Source organism: Alternaria burnsii (genome assembly GCF_013036055.1).
Source record: "Alternaria burnsii strain CBS107.38 chromosome Unknown 715, whole genome shotgun sequence".
Classification (NCBI taxonomy): domain Eukaryota; kingdom Fungi; phylum Ascomycota; class Dothideomycetes; order Pleosporales; family Pleosporaceae; genus Alternaria; species Alternaria burnsii.
The window spans coordinates 573,503-588,471 of NW_024066116.1; the positions used below are offsets into that span (position 1 = coordinate 573,503).

A 14,969-nucleotide genomic window follows, 5' to 3' on the forward strand; every position below is an offset into this window, starting at 1 on the left:
CGACTTCACTGCCGTCAAGCGACCCTACTGCTTTCCAGCATGAGCCCTTGGATCATACACAACCATCGATCAGGCTCATTCGAATCAACAGTGGCCTTTCTGCAGAAGGCCATATTCGGTGTGAAATATCGCATACGACTACCAATGCCAGATACACTTGCTTATCCTATCGATGGGGCGATGCGTCTACCTCCACATTGAAAGTCATCATGTTGAACGGAAAACCGTTCGTCGTACGTCAGAATCTGCACGACTTCCTACTTGCCGTCTCCACAGAACATCAGATGTCGCACTTCACACAAGAAGACTATTGGATCGATGCCTTGTGTATAAACCAATTCGACAACTCTGAGAGAAGTCACCAGGTTGCTCAAATGGGCCAGATCTACTCCAATGCATGGCGCGTTCATATATGGCTCGGGAGGACGCCAGACGCTGGTCAGATAGCCGAAGTATTTGCGAAAGACTTCGCTCCCACCTATTCCAATCCCGACGCAATTATTGATCTGCGGAGAAAGACACAGCTTGTAACGGGATATGTTCTGCATAATGACTATTGGAACCGGGCTTGGGTCATACAAGAGATCATTTTAGCCAACAGCGCCATCATATCACTGGACACCACAACACTTCCGCTGCGAAATTTCTGCGAGAGAATGCATCAGATTCCTGTCTACATCTGGCAGACACCATTCGAACAATTCGATACGCTTGGGAGTCATGGTGGACACGCAGTTCTGCGCGGCAAGAGTCTCCTCTTGTTGCTGTACTGGTTCCGTAACAAACAGTGTTCGATACCCCATGATCGCGTTTTCGCTCTACTAGGAATCTGTCATAAATCAGACAAGCTAGAGATTGACTACGAGATGCGCTTGTCAGATCTGGCATTCCGTATTCTCAGACATCCAGACGAGCTGTGCATTTGCGTAGCAGCTTTGGTCGCAAGAAGTCTTACACCCGCTCCCAATCAAAATGCTGCCAAACCGCAAACCTCTACCCGGCGATTGATGTTGTCATTCGCGGGAGATCACATTGGTACATACTCCTCTGAATCAATTCGTTATTTGCGTCCCCGTTCCGATACCGCACCCCTATCGTCTCGAATACAGTATGGATGCTTCCGATACCTAGTACAGGAGTTTGGGGAACTGTTCCGGACAAGTTCACTTGGAGATTACATACGACAGCGTCATATGGGCCCAGTTTCGTTCGTTCACGCAGTGCGCGAGGTTCTGATACCAGAGCCGAGTGGGCTACGTTTGAAGAGTGACCCTAACGACATGTCATACCGTTGGTATGTAGACAGTGAAGGATGGAACGTTGGTATCTGTGACAAGGATCCCCAATTCTGTCGTGTGCGCATTGCCTTGGATCGGTTGCTCGATATATTCCGCTGGGACAATGTATGTATCTTTCCAAAAAGGAACTTCCTCAATCTCGAGAAAGCTGGAAATCCCCGCAGGTCACCCAAGTCACCCAAGTCACCCTTAGAGCCGATATCTCCTAAACCTGCAGGCATGGAGGATATCGAACGTTGCGATAAAAGCAGCCTGTTTATGATGGAATGGGAGCACTTTGTGGACGAAGGCTGATCACTCACGACACAGATGAAGATGATTTTATGTTATCAAAGAGAAAGTTATGTATTAAACGAAATTGTCTCTACCGATGATTCTGATAGTGCTGTGGATTTGGAGAGCTGCGTAGCTCAAAGTTTTGCCTTCTCCACCCTCGAAGCTGGATGTCTCTCGTCAATCCTCGGCAACTTATCGCTCCAAGTCCGCCCATTTCGCATGAACACTCTCCTCCAATCCGTCGGATTTAACGGCGCCTGATCCCACCTCCTCCCTCTCTCCCTCTTCGCGTTGACCTTCGCCCTCTTCCCTTCCGCAATTCCACTAGCAGCCGCGACTTTCCTTCCCCTCTCCGCACCAAAGTTACTGGGGATCGCTTGACTGAACTCCTTTGCACTGACCTCCAATAGCGCTTCCGTATCGGCTTTAATACGGTCTGCAAGCAGGCGGAGCGATGATTCGGCACAGTGCGAGGCAGCGCGGCGTTGCCAGTATTCTAGAAATCGGTAGCCGTGGCCGAGCATGCCGCACATGGCGCCTGCTGAATGCAGAAAATGACCGTTGCCGAAGGAGTCGCCTGCTACGATGCCGTTTGTGGCGACGCGTGCGTCGGTACCAATGCGCTCCACGAGGCTGAATGGTTTGGGGCCATATACCATGGCTACACGGCGAAGTTCGTCGGGTGAGATTTCGAGGACGAGAGAAGCTTGCGAGATGTAGTAGTCGTACAGCAAGAATTGATATGCTGCGAAGTACTCCGCGGAATCTTTACTGGTATCCGCCCTGACGAGGCCTCGTTCTACTGGACACAAAGACATGTGTTCAGGAACCTCGACAATAGTCCAAGCTACTCGCGGGTCGCCTTCGTGGCCAACCGTGATCTGTCGTACCCAAGACTCATTGCCATGTTGGTCAAACTCCGAAGCGATGCGGCGGCGTAATCGTCCGTCCACAAGAATGTTGAACTGCCCAGCAACGAAGTCTGCCTGTGCTACTTTGGCGCCTTGACCGTCGCCGTGGTCAACGTGAACATCGTGTTGTTGGAAGCCTAGTTGCTCCGCTTCACGGCAGTTGATACCTGTTGCAATGCTGAAGAGCTCTGGTACACCAAGGTCGATGAAGTCACTCCCCGGTGTGCGAATTCGCTGAAGATCGTTATGATATTGGACTTCAGTGACCTCTTCGACCCGGATTTGGACTCTACCGCAAGGAAGGTGGACCAGACCGCTTCCATCTTGTACCACACGGTGTTTGGTAAAAAGACGACATCTGGGCATCTTGCCGGCGTTGATATCAATCCTCTCGAGTGCCTCGAGGTAGCGACGAAGAAGCAGTTGGATCGAGAAAGCTGCGGCCTGAAAGGTTGAAGGGCCATCGAGGATCTCTCGCAAATCTGTCCGGATCTTGGTCGGACATGGATGTTCTGGAATATTTGGCGGCGGTACAGTGGTGACTGTGCGATGAGGCTTGCCATGTTTCCAACGGTCGTCGATGTATTCGATGTTATGAATCTCACCAACCATGTGTAATTCCTTCTCGTATCCCTCAATGATGGCTCCTGGTATGATATCTCGAGACTTGGTCATTGGATGGTAGAAAAGATCGGCCAAGCTTAGTAGCGATCCATCTAGTCTTTTCGGTAGGTTGTCTAGTCCGTACCGATCCATCATCATCTTGTCGATAAGCCCCAGCTGATGATACATATCTTGACGGATGTTCCAGTGCACCCCCAGAAACGGATCGCCGCGGAGGTCAACACCAACGGCGCGGCGGCCCATGGCTATGGTCCAGAGCATTGCCAGCATGTTCGTGCCTCCAAGGCCGATCGCGACGAAGTCGGCATCTTTGACTCCTGAAAGTGTGGTAGAGCGACTGCCGCCTGGGATCTTGACGTTCTGAGTCCGCTCTTGGGCCAGATACCTGGTCGTTGAGTAGATATTACTATTGCTGGAAGTCATGAGGGCTACTATGTAACTTCGAATGGAATTGAAGAACGGGCTCAAGTTGGGCACAGCGCTTCTTCAAAGAATGCGAAAAGCGACATCCCCGCCGGCCCATCGGTCGCGGAACGGGGCGTTTAGATTGCAGAGGTGACTTACCGTTATCGTACGTCTACCCCGTCAGGACCCTGGAAGGCTGCCATGCTGAGTCTAGGTTCCCCACAGTCGCTAACTCAAGACGAACTACCTTCAGTCGCATCTACCCATCGACTTGGCTGCGTGGGGCGGAAGGTCGTAACATAATGATTATTGGCGCAACGATGTTTTAATCCCAACAAGCGTGAATCCTTCTATGCGTGATGCTGCAAAGTTATGTGGCTCCTTCGGTGCGATGGGTCTTCCATGATGCCCCAGATCAAGATGGTGCTGCCATCCTATTTCGAGTCTGTGTAAGAGTAACTATTGCGATACGTTGTCGATATCTCGATACCAGCCTTCATGGACTAAGAACAGGTATCGTACCCAAAAACGGTAGCTGGGTTGCTGTACCGCTACGAACGTGCTCTCCTATTACACCCAAGCGGTCGGATTGGTAGCAGGGTGCGAAGGGTAAGCGGGGTATCATAAGCTACGTGCCATCAACAGAGGAAGCATTTCCGGGGCAGTCTTATTTCTTTCCTCGGATGCGGGCTATGTAGCGCGACGTGTTCACGGCCAACCCGCTCAAGACTGGCTTGAAGCAAGTGGGTACTCTGCTCAGGACCTGCGTGCCGTCTGGAGCGAAGCTTGAACACGAACGTATATGCGCAGTAAGCGGCATGCGCGGCAATCAATGCATCGTGAATATGGCAAGCTTACGGAGGCCTAGGCCGACTGGTCGCATCCCGTGTGGTGAGCATGAGCAGATGTTTGTAGCTGCGCTGCAATGGGAGTGGGTTCAAGAACGGCCGCTACATGTGGCTGCAGCAAGGCGTAAGTGGACGAAGGAATGAGGCTCATCGGAGACAGCGAATTGCGGAAGATGTGCAAGGCTTGGCAATACACGCACAGAACGCGCCATTAGCCGGCGCTAATGTCCGACACCAAGCGCGACTCCAGACTGCAGTCAACCCTTTGGTCTAAATATCTTCTTTCGCAGTCCATCTCAAATACGTGTTGTAATGCGCAACCGTGTACTCAGAACATCTTTCAAAACGTTTTGAACAACTGCAACTGCCATATTCGCGGCCGAGCGCGTTACGCCATTTCAGCACAATGACGCATATTTGTCCCAGACGCGCTTGCCTATCATCGTATGAACCGGCTGAAATACCTCAACCATGCCACTAGGTATCATAACAGCTTGCGAGGTCGTGCATAGTTGTGATCGCCGTAACCACGAACACCACCGTACTCCCATATCCGTCCTCGAATCGCCATGACCCATAGCTGGCCAGCCGCTTGCGATTCTCACAAGAACGAGGGAGCCTGGTACTCTGGAGGGTATTGGCAGAACGGATAGGAAGTGAGATGATCGGGACTTACGTCTGAATCGTCGTAAGCTGTCATGATTGACCTTAGCCTTCCGCACCCACCCTTGGCGATATTCAGAGGGAACTATGGCCAAGATCAAGCTCACTTACTACCCAGTGCTATAGATTTCCAATACCTCCAATCCTCGAAGAATCGCGATCATATCTCTAAACCTGTGCAGCAGCGCATCGCGTCCGCCGATCGACCCAAAGACTCATCTCTCCTTCGAGAACGTACGACTGTATCGCCATCATCTCAACTCCTTCACAAGCCCGCCATTTTCGTATCCACATTCCGAACAAATGGAGTCTTTCTAGATACAGCCTTGTCGCCGAACAAACGTTCAGGATTAAGGTCAGGCTCGACTCCTCGAGATATCACGGCCGACGACATAAAATACTGGTATAAGACAAAGGTTTATCTTGATCTACGAGCGCATGTGCACACGGCATCCATCTCCCGAAGCGACCACTAGCGTCAGGATCTGCTTTTCCTTCCCGACCGCGACAACAGGATCATCTTGCGGAACAGTCAAGAAAGGGAACTTTTGCACCAGTCTCGCCACGGTATATCCTGCTTCTAAGAGAGCGAACTCTTGGCCTAGACATACTCGTGGTCCTCCATTGAAGGGCAGATACCCGTAACCCACATCGCGCAACAACGTTCCATCTTCCCACCTCTCCGGGCGGAACTCGAGTGCATCTTCTCCGTAGATATCGGTGCGGCGATGCATAGCATACACGCAATAACCAACGGCCTCGCCCTTTCTTACTAATATTGGGGACTGCCCATCCGCGCCTCCTCCAACGGGAAGCGTTGTTGTCTTGAGTGCTGCGCGAGAATTTACCGGCACCGATGGGTAGAGGCGAAGTACTTCTTTCAGAACCAGATCGAGGTATCTCATCTTCTTCAGATCCACTCGAGTTGGCTGAGGCGCATTTTCTCCAAGGCCCACCACTTCATCGATCTCCTTACGTAGTCTCTCCAGAACCTGAGGATGTCGAGCTAGCAAGCGCAAAGTCCAGCTGAGGCAACATGCGGTCGTATCCCTGCCCGCCAGGAGAACGTTCAAGCACTGATCGCGGAGTTCTTTCTTGTTCCGGGTCTCTTGGATGAGCGCGTCAATGAACACGTAACTCTTCTTATCCTCGCCTTCTGTTTTCTCAGGCTCTGACTTGTCCGCATTATCCAGTGCGTCCTGAATTGCGTCGTCGACGAAGCGATGCGAAGTCTTGCAAGCCCGCCAGAACTCGGGAGTATTGGCAAGCCAGTACAAGTCTCCCAAGCGGCCACGATGTGATAAGTAGTCCTGGCCTAAGTTGAAAGCTGCTGCAAATTCTGATTCCTTGCCAGCGATATCGCTGCTTTGCAAAGAGCTTAGTGTCTTTCCAAAGAGAAGGAACGTCGTTGTATCGAAAGTCAAACGGAAGAACAGCGGCTGCAGATCCACGACGTTGTTGGGAGAAATTTGATCCGTGAGGCTCTCCACCGATTTCTTCATCTCCTCAAAATTCTGATAGCGGTTGGACGTAAACTGAGGCCGTAGAAGTGCCCGCGAATGCCTCCACGCTGCACCATCTTGGGTAAAGATACCACTTCCCATCAATGGAGCGAAATGCTTGGGTCGAAGTCCAAGGCTGAAGTCTACGGTAAGTGTCAGTGCATGTCGGCATCCGAGAGGGAAATGGACTACGAACCCTCAAACTGCGCAGAAAGAACCTCCTCAATGTTGCGCGGTTCTACTGTATTGATGCCACGAGCTCCAACTGTGACTCGTCAGTGCTAAAGTCTTCATTCTCCACCTAGACACTTACGCAATTGTTGCTCATGAGTTGGGCCACTGGATTCCACTACGTCCAAGAAGAACTGAAGGATAGTCTGCGCTCTTGCGTGTTGCCCAACCCTGAGAAGCAGATCTAAACCTTCCGGCCACTTCGCTGCCCATCTCCGTGGTGCTTTGCATCCCATTTGCGCTGCATATCGGTCTTCTTCCTACCCCATGTCAGCAATAGTACGACGAAATGACTCGGACGTGCGTACTCTACGCCTAACCTGGCGTTTCCAGATTTTGTAGCCTGCAAGGCTGAAAACGGCTAGAAGGAAGGCTATACTCTTGGACGCTGTTTTGTCTCCAACATCAACGTATGATATGTCCATGGCTGCAAATCCGTCGCCCGCTCAACGATAGCGATGTGTAGAGTTGCTTTGGGGCAGAGCGCGGTTGGTGTGAGACCGTCGAGACTAGGCTTCCGCTATTGCGAATCCGCCCCCAAATCGGAGGGGAAAGCAGTCTCAGCCCAGTTGTACTGCAGTGGTTCACCTTCCCTATCAGCGCATGAGACTGATCAAATGTAGCAGTGGCGGCCGTCACATGCGGGCGCTAAGCCTCGTAGCGCACCAATGACATGACGCTAGTCAAGCCATCGGTTGCGCCTTCGGTTACGGTTGGCTCGCAACGCGTCTTATGTCCGCTCTGCCTTGTGCAATGTCACACCCGCACCCTCTTACTGTTTGCCTGATGCCTCCCTCGACGGCTATCGGCTGAGCACGTCGTCATCCCAGATGGAGGCTCTTCTCCGCATGCATGCTTGCGACTCCAGCCACTTTGTTTGACCTTTTGTCAGCGAAAGAGAACCCCTGTTGCAGTCGACTGAGGTCATCGAGAAAGGCTATTGTGTTCTGCGTTATAAGACGGCTTCTCTGTTCAGTGCGACATTCTCGATCTGCTTTCTGACGATATCGCGTTTTATTGCGTGTCTCAACTATCTCCACGGCCTTCGCACGAACAATCCCGCCTAGCCTTGTCGCATGGCGACTGGTCTTGAGATAACCTTGAATCATGGCTGATCCTGTTTCGCTGGTGGCTGCGGGTGTAGGAATTGCTGATGTTGCATTTCGACTTGTCAAGTATCTCAAGGATATCAAAGCAGCAGCTAAGACCATTGACGAGGACATCGAAGGCTTAATCAATGAGGTCGAAGGTCTACAAAAGGTGCACGGTCACCTCGAGAAGGAGTATCTTAAGAGTGTCACCAACGTTGAGATGGGAGATGACGAAAGAAGCCTATGGACCAGCACTGGACAGACTCTCAAAAATGGACAGAAGCTTACAGAGAAGCTCGAGGCTTCGGTGAAATCCATATACGGCGACCATAGGCTGGCGACTGGCAGGTTCGATAGCTTTGACAAGTCGCGGAGGAAGAAAAGCAAAGACAGCATGATTTCTGGACTTAGAGACCAGATCAACACATACCAGGGGGCTTTGCAAATGCTGCTCGGCTTTATTTCCATGCAAGTTGATCTGCTAGTCAAGAAGCTACCGCTGACTCATATGCAGGCAGTCTGCTCGTCAAAACCATGAGGATCAAAATGCTCAGTTGGAGCAGTTGGTTGCCGATCTTCAAGACCTGAAGAATCGAATGGAGCAAGCCCAGCACTTATCGCTACCCCCATACGAGACCGTAGCCAACACAACGGCGTATCGCGACTTCAACATAGAATCGGTATCAGTTGTGAACCAGCTCGGTATTGCGATCAATAACATTGCACACAATCCAACATCCGATGCCTCGATGACGAACGAACATTTCGATATTCCCAAGCCCGTTGATCCATTCTATACTGGTCGTGAGGACTATGCAGAACGCTTGCGAAGCTGGTTTCTACCGAATCTTTCTCAGAAACAACAGGGTGCAAAGACCGCAAAGTCAGAGCAAAAGCGCTTCGTTGTATACGGCCTTGGAGGCGCAGGAAAGACCCAGTTCTGCTCCAAGTTTGCTGAAGACAATCGCCATTAGTCAGTATTTCATGGTACCAAGTCTATCTACTGCTGCTGACGGGTTACCTCTAGCTTCTGGGGAGTCTTTTGGGTAGACGGTAGTAGCCCATCGCGATTGAAACAAACTTTCTCCCAGAATGTATCAAAGATCGGAAAAGTGGACCTTAACGAGAATGCCGCGATTCATTGGTTATCAAACCTCAGCTTTCCTTGGCTTCTTATCATCGATAACGCCGACGACCCTGACCTCAAGCTTGCCAACTATTTTCCACGAGGGAACAGAGGTCACGTCCTCGTCACAACCCGTGATCCTGGGAAGAAGGCTTACGGTACTGCTGGTGAAAAATACTTCGAGTTCCAAGGACTGAGCACAAGCGACGCAAGCAGTCTACTTCTGAAAGCAGCCGGTCAGTCAGAACCATGGGACAGCGTCGTATCCAGTATTGCTTTATCCATTGCGAAGGCGCTTGGTTATCTTGCACTGGCAATCACGCATGCAGGTAGGGCTATACGCGAAGAGTATTGCAGGCTTAGCGAATATTTACACTACTACGAGCGCCAATGGGAACGAACGAGGCAAAACAGACTTCCAGTGAAAGACAAAGACGCAGCTGACGAGCTGAGCGTCTTCTCGACGTTTGAACTGAATCGAGAAGCCATCGAGAAGCGAGGAACTAGGGCATCTCGGGACGCCCTCCAGTTGCTTGACACGTTCGCATTTCTCCACAATCAAGACATTCGATACGACTTACTGAAACGAGCCGTCGAGAACGCCCAAGTCGAACACCAGAAGGAAATAGAAGACAAGATTAATGAACGTCAGTCTAAGGATGCTAAACCCACACGCGACTGGTCAACGTGGTGCAAAGAAACTGCTTTCCTGGTTCTCGCATATCTTTATCAAAACCGTAGTCCTCCGGTCCTTCCAGGTGTGGGTCTTCCCATCATTCGCTCCCCTGAGAATATTTCTGATACATCACAGATCATCTGAGATGGGCGACGCACAAGGGATTTCGATGAAGATCGGTTGCGCATAGCTTTACGGCAGCTGATTCAGTTCTCACTTATAATCAAAAGCCAAAATGGCGACAGCTACTCTATGCACCCTCTTGTGCACAAGTGGGCCCGCGAGCGACCTGGCATGAGTGTTGCGGCCCAAGCAGTTTGGTCTCAAGCCGCAGCAATGCTACTATCACATTGCATCCTCATTCCGCCGCTTGGTAACACAGAAGAAGAGGAAGACGTTCGGAAATACATCCTGCCTCATGTCGACCATGTACGCCAATGTCAGCAATCTATAGAGCAACGCATGAGAGACAAACGCATGGCAAGAATGAATCCATTGCCAGTTTTTGAAGGTGGTTTCGATAGGGATAAAGCTATCACATATGCCAAGTTCAGCTTGGTGTACATGCAGAATGGACGGTGGGAGGAGGCTAAGCGACTGCAGACTGCAGTCAAAGATTTCACGACTCAAATCCTTGGCCTGAAGCATCCTATTACTCGTCGTGTTACCCGTCTACTGGCCACAACCCTGTACAATCTCGGACAAAGTGAGGACTCGGCCAAACTAGAAAAAGAAGTCCTCGACGCATGTGTGCTATACCTAGGTGCCGATCACCGAGAGACACTGGTTGCCAAGTTCAACCTTGGCAAATCTGTCTTCTTACAAGGCAAATTTAGCCAGGCGAAACTTCTTCAAGAAGAGGCGGTCGAGGGTCTGACTAGGCTGATTGGACTTGACCAAGAAGACACCCTCGATGCAATCGACTGGCTTGGCCAGACGCTGCTCATGTTTTTTACCGAAGAACATGTGACTCGGGCCCGTCAACTCTTTATCACAGCATCGGAAGGCATGAAGAGGGTGCACGGAGATGAACACACACGCACCCTCGAAGCTCGTGAGCACCTTTGTAGTTCCGCCACCAAGACGGGGAACAAGCAACATTTGGACGAAGCGCATGATATGATGATCAAGATTCTAGAAACCCGGAAGGAAAAACTTGGCAAGGAGCACGCATACACATTGCTCGCGATGGTAAATCTCGCTCTTGTAAAATGCAAGATGGGCATGATCCATGAAGCTGAAGCACTCATCCAACACGGCCTACCTATCGCTGCCCGCAATCTAGGCGAAGGTCACATAGCTTATCTCTGGGGTCGTTATCATCTTGGCCGAATCTGGGTGCTTCAAGAAAGATGGGCCGAGGCAGAGACATACCTACTTGACGTCACTGAGCGACAGCGTTACACACTGCAAGGAAGAGGCGAGTTTCATCCTGATAGGATTGGCGGCCTGATAGAGCTAGCCACAGCCTACAACGCGCTCGGAAAAGATGAAGAATGCGAGAGAGTGACAGATGAAGCTTTGGCTGCGCTAGCAAAGATATCTACGACTGAGCATCCGGAGGCAAAAAAGTTGAAGGAGAACAGAGACACGTGGAGGCAACGGAGAAAAGATAGCATGGCAGTTTCACCGCGGATCGACAAACCACAAGGCATAGAGCAGCGCATTCAGATTGGTCATATCCACCGGTCATCGACATTGTAGTTATCCAACTACAAAACGAAGCTCGTCTCCGATATTTAGGTAGAGGATCATATGTCTGGATGCCGAGGTTTCTGTGGAGGAAGCTTCGAGGTGATCGTCAGTGTTGCTGCCATTCACTTTGTTTGACTGGGTGGTACCTAGCCGCCTTTGCAACCCTCTAGACTCCATCTTCGCCCGTCCATAATCAGGGCGCTGGTCCTAATTGATCGACAAACAGTTAACTACCGCTTGATGTGCATTAGAGTACAGCACGGTGGAGGCTAGAATGTCGGAAGAGGTAAATGTGTTACCGGCTGCGAATCGAGAAGAGCTTCGATACTGTGTTCGTAAGTCTTATCAAACCCTTTCTTGATAAGCGTGGTACGTGCCATGTTCTATCTTAGCATCCTCAGGGACCAAATATCCGCCTTTGCGCTGACAGAGTGGTGGTACAACGCCTATTGAGTGATTCGTAGGTCCGAGAAGCCTATGTTACCCCAATCCGTGCGTTCTTACAAGGTGTGTGTCTCTAGCCTGATCGTTATGACGGAGTCGTAGTCAGCAAAAAGAGGTTTCGGATAGGTCAAGTAGGGTACCTGGGCCGCATCAAGAGACACGTTCTCCAGCTCGATAGCAGAGTTTAGCCTCGCGCAATCACAGTGACGCGCGCGATAGGGAGAGTTGTCTCCGAAACACCGTCAAGTAAGTACAACAATCACCGCCTATAGTAAGGCTCTCAAGATTTTATGTCTCGTTGTACTTCCCGCATAACCAATTTGGTGATGCTAAAGAACGGTCGCGCTAAGTGGATATCCACAGACTAAAAAAAGACACAACGTACTTGAGCCGAGACCGAGACCGAGAAGCTTCCCACCAGGATTCAAGCTTACGACCCAGTAGCCTATTGGATGCCTGCGCTTCAAAGCTGCTTGTTGTTGTCCGTTTCGCATATCTGGTTTCGAGCGCATGCAGTAAATCGTCAGATATTCGTCCGTACGACTGTATTTATTTCGAACTGGCATGCCATTGTTGAGTTCATTGCAACCTTGCTGTTCAACTCACATCTTTCGCATACCATCTCGAGAATAAAGAAGATGTCTTATGATACTAAAGACAAAATCGCCACACTCGCAGTAGAGAAGTACGAGCAACTTTTTTCATCTATCTCGCAATCATAGTTTGTATTCGCTAACCTTATCTATTTCTAGTCCAGAATTGGCAGCTGTAAGAGTCTCGTCGGGATGCCAGTACGTTCCTTAACAACGACACAGTATAAGCATGAACATAACATCGATGGGCTAGAGAACCTCAACAACTTTCTCTCTAAATTGCCGCCTCCTGATCCCATGCTTGACCAGGGAGAAGTCGTTGATATCCCTCTCCGAGACGGCACAGCCTCGCAGATTCGCATCTTTCGCCCTAAAGTCGCATCAACACAGCCTAGACCTCTAATTGTGCTGATATATGGCGGAGGGTAAGTTCATTGCCTTCTTTCTACCACGTCGGTCAGTCAATAACCACCACAACCAGGTTCATCGTAGGTGACAACGCTCAGCTGAGCTCAGTATCTCGTGTCCTTGCGAACCTCTACTCAGCTGTAGCGGTAAACGTTTCCTATCGCCTGGCACCAACACATAAATTTCCCACAGCCGCCCACGATGCTTACGATAGCGTTCGATGGCTTTCTCAAAACGCCAACGCGCTCGGTGCCGACCTGTCTAAAGGGTTTATTCTACTGGGCGCTTCTGCAGGTGCCAATCTCGCAGCGGTCATTGCTCAGAAGTGGTTTTCCAGTAAATCCTCACCACCCATCACCGGCCTCTCTCTCGCTATACCATGGCTGCTGTCCGAGGAGATCGTGCCGCAGGCCTACAAGCACCTCTGGTTTTCTAGGGATCAAAACGAGAACGCCATGATCCTGAATAAGGGTACGATAGGTTATATGCTGGCTGCGTACCAGCCTGATGTGCATTCCGCGGACTTCTCTCCTTTTAATCACACTGCACCTCATAGCGGTATGCCACCAGTTTACATCCAGGTGTGCGGTGCCGATCCGTTGAGGGACGACGGGCTTGTCTACGAAAAGGTATTACGATATTTTGGAGTGAAGACGAAGCTAGATGTTTACCCCGGTGTTCCACATGGTTTTAGCGTTTTTAGGGAGATGGAGTTGGCGAAGAGGTCCTTCTCAGACCAGATATTGGCGATTGGATGGCTTCTGGGTGTTGAGAAGACTAGGGAAAACGTGGAGCGGTTGAATCAGAGAATCCAGATGCACCAATAAACCTGGTCGGTTACAATTTCACCACGATGTGTAGACTCATCCTTGCCCAGCATTGTGTGGTCCATTCGAAAGCAGTAGTAGGGAATTCAAGCAGCGACCTTTGACTTCTCATATCACCCTTTTGCAAAGAGAGTTTACAGCGTTTTACACCTGTATAAGATCTGTAGATCCAGCCATCCCCATCGAATTTCAATTACCCGTTGAAATCGAAATAGGTGTAGCTACCTTGATTGGAATGCAACAGCGCGATCTGGTATAACAATCTGGAATTAACAACATGCTTCACGTGCCTGCTCCACCACCCAAGGCCCTCAGGATGAAGGCACCCTCTTCGCTACTTTCTCCTCTGCCATCTGAATGATCTCGCTCAATGCTACCATCACATGTCCTTCATTTTGCCCCTCAACTACCAGATCTTCTAGCACCTTGAGATCTTGCTTGATAACCTTCCCTCCATGGTGAAACGCGTTGAACATATGATAGTGTAACGGCAAAGCACTATTTATTGGGCCCACGATCATCTTTACTGTCGCCCAAGACCCTATCAGCGAAGACAACAGCCATCCCATCAATCCGAACCGCGACAGGGTCAGTATCTCGCGCTGCGCCTGGAGCATGAGATTCCACAGGCCCTTATTGTTCCGGAAGTGCTCAAACGGTTGAAAGCCATCTATACCCCAACTGATCAAGTGCAATGTCCCCAAAAGTGTACCGGACGACCCAACGAAACCTGGCACGGTTTGGATGCGGAGCTTCTCGTGCTTGCTATACACTTCGCCTAGTGCTTTCGTAAGCTTTGCTTGCGAGTTGAAGACGATCAAGCCATAATTGCCACGAATGCACGAGTAAAGAATATCGGCTTGAGCTGCCAAGTTGACATCCGTGGATTCGGGTAGAGGAATGCTCTTTGTCGGTTGATGTGCGAGCATACTTCCCACCAGAGTAAGCCGCTCTCTCGGTATTCCCATTGTGCTCACGTAGTGATCTTCCATGTCAAGGCCGATGGCACTGTACGCAACAAACGTCGTTGGGTGATTGCGGATCAGTTCACCAACAGCCTTCAATGTTGATGCGCCACCTTCTGAGCGCGCTGTATATCCGTCCATTGTGTCCAAGATGCAGTAGAGGTCTTCGCCGGTAGCTTCGCTGGGCGACTCGATAACTCGATAGTTGTCGAAGATTCGCAATGCATTGTCTTTGTAATCGTAGAGCTTCTTTGGCGACTGGAAGACGGAAGTACGCCCAGGTCGTACCAGATAGGTTATCTCAGCGCCGAAAGAGAGATGATATCCTTGCGATAGGCCAACAGCGCCGCAGCCAATGATTAAGATCTTAGGTATACCCATTCTGA

The 14,969-nt window shown here is 50.5% G+C and overlaps 7 protein-coding genes across 7 annotated transcripts; 4 read left to right on the forward strand and 3 right to left on the reverse strand.

Annotated features, from left to right (window-relative positions):
- Nucleotides 1-209: 209 nt before the first annotated feature.
- On the forward strand, nucleotides 210-1,592 carry GT037_007336 (uncharacterized protein; the record flags this gene model as incomplete). Its single annotated transcript, XM_038932383.1, has 1 exon — nucleotides 210-1,592. One exon carries the CDS (start codon nucleotides 210-212, stop codon nucleotides 1,590-1,592), a length of 1,383 nt encoding a protein of 460 aa, XP_038784871.1.
- Nucleotides 1,593-1,708: 116 nt separating this feature from the next.
- Nucleotides 1,709-3,532, reverse strand: GT037_007337 (uncharacterized protein; the record flags this gene model as incomplete). The annotated part of the gene is made up of 1 exon (XM_038932384.1): nucleotides 1,709-3,532. The coding sequence occupies one exon, from the start codon at nucleotides 3,530-3,532 to the stop codon at nucleotides 1,709-1,711; it is 1,824 nt and encodes a 607-aa protein (XP_038784872.1).
- Nucleotides 3,533-5,453: 1,921 nt separating this feature from the next.
- Nucleotides 5,454-7,183, reverse strand: GT037_007338 (uncharacterized protein; the record flags this gene model as incomplete). The annotated part of the gene is made up of 4 exons (XM_038932385.1): nucleotides 5,454-6,670; nucleotides 6,724-6,792; nucleotides 6,841-7,018; nucleotides 7,067-7,183. The coding sequence occupies 4 exons, from the start codon at nucleotides 7,181-7,183 to the stop codon at nucleotides 5,454-5,456; spliced, it is 1,581 nt and encodes a 526-aa protein (XP_038784873.1).
- Nucleotides 7,184-7,865: 682 nt separating this feature from the next.
- GT037_007339 (uncharacterized protein) lies at nucleotides 7,866-9,795 on the forward strand (the record flags this gene model as incomplete). Its single annotated transcript, XM_038932386.1, has 3 exons — nucleotides 7,866-8,321; nucleotides 8,368-8,822; nucleotides 8,877-9,795. The coding sequence occupies 3 exons, from the start codon at nucleotides 7,866-7,868 to the stop codon at nucleotides 9,793-9,795; spliced, it is 1,830 nt and encodes a 609-aa protein (XP_038784874.1).
- Nucleotides 9,796-9,987: 192 nt separating this feature from the next.
- GT037_007340 (uncharacterized protein) lies at nucleotides 9,988-11,355 on the forward strand (the record flags this gene model as incomplete). Its single annotated transcript, XM_038932387.1, has 1 exon — nucleotides 9,988-11,355. The coding sequence occupies one exon, from the start codon at nucleotides 9,988-9,990 to the stop codon at nucleotides 11,353-11,355; it is 1,368 nt and encodes a 455-aa protein (XP_038784875.1).
- Nucleotides 11,356-12,428: 1,073 nt separating this feature from the next.
- GT037_007341 (uncharacterized protein) lies at nucleotides 12,429-13,618 on the forward strand (the record flags this gene model as incomplete). The annotated part of the gene is made up of 4 exons (XM_038932388.1): nucleotides 12,429-12,475; nucleotides 12,543-12,558; nucleotides 12,606-12,808; nucleotides 12,865-13,618. The coding sequence occupies 4 exons, from the start codon at nucleotides 12,429-12,431 to the stop codon at nucleotides 13,616-13,618; spliced, it is 1,020 nt and encodes a 339-aa protein (XP_038784876.1).
- Nucleotides 13,619-13,929: 311 nt separating this feature from the next.
- GT037_007342 (uncharacterized protein) lies at nucleotides 13,930-14,964 on the reverse strand (the record flags this gene model as incomplete). Its single annotated transcript, XM_038932389.1, has 1 exon — nucleotides 13,930-14,964. The coding sequence occupies one exon, from the start codon at nucleotides 14,962-14,964 to the stop codon at nucleotides 13,930-13,932; it is 1,035 nt and encodes a 344-aa protein (XP_038784877.1).
- Nucleotides 14,965-14,969: the final 5 nt, after the last annotated feature.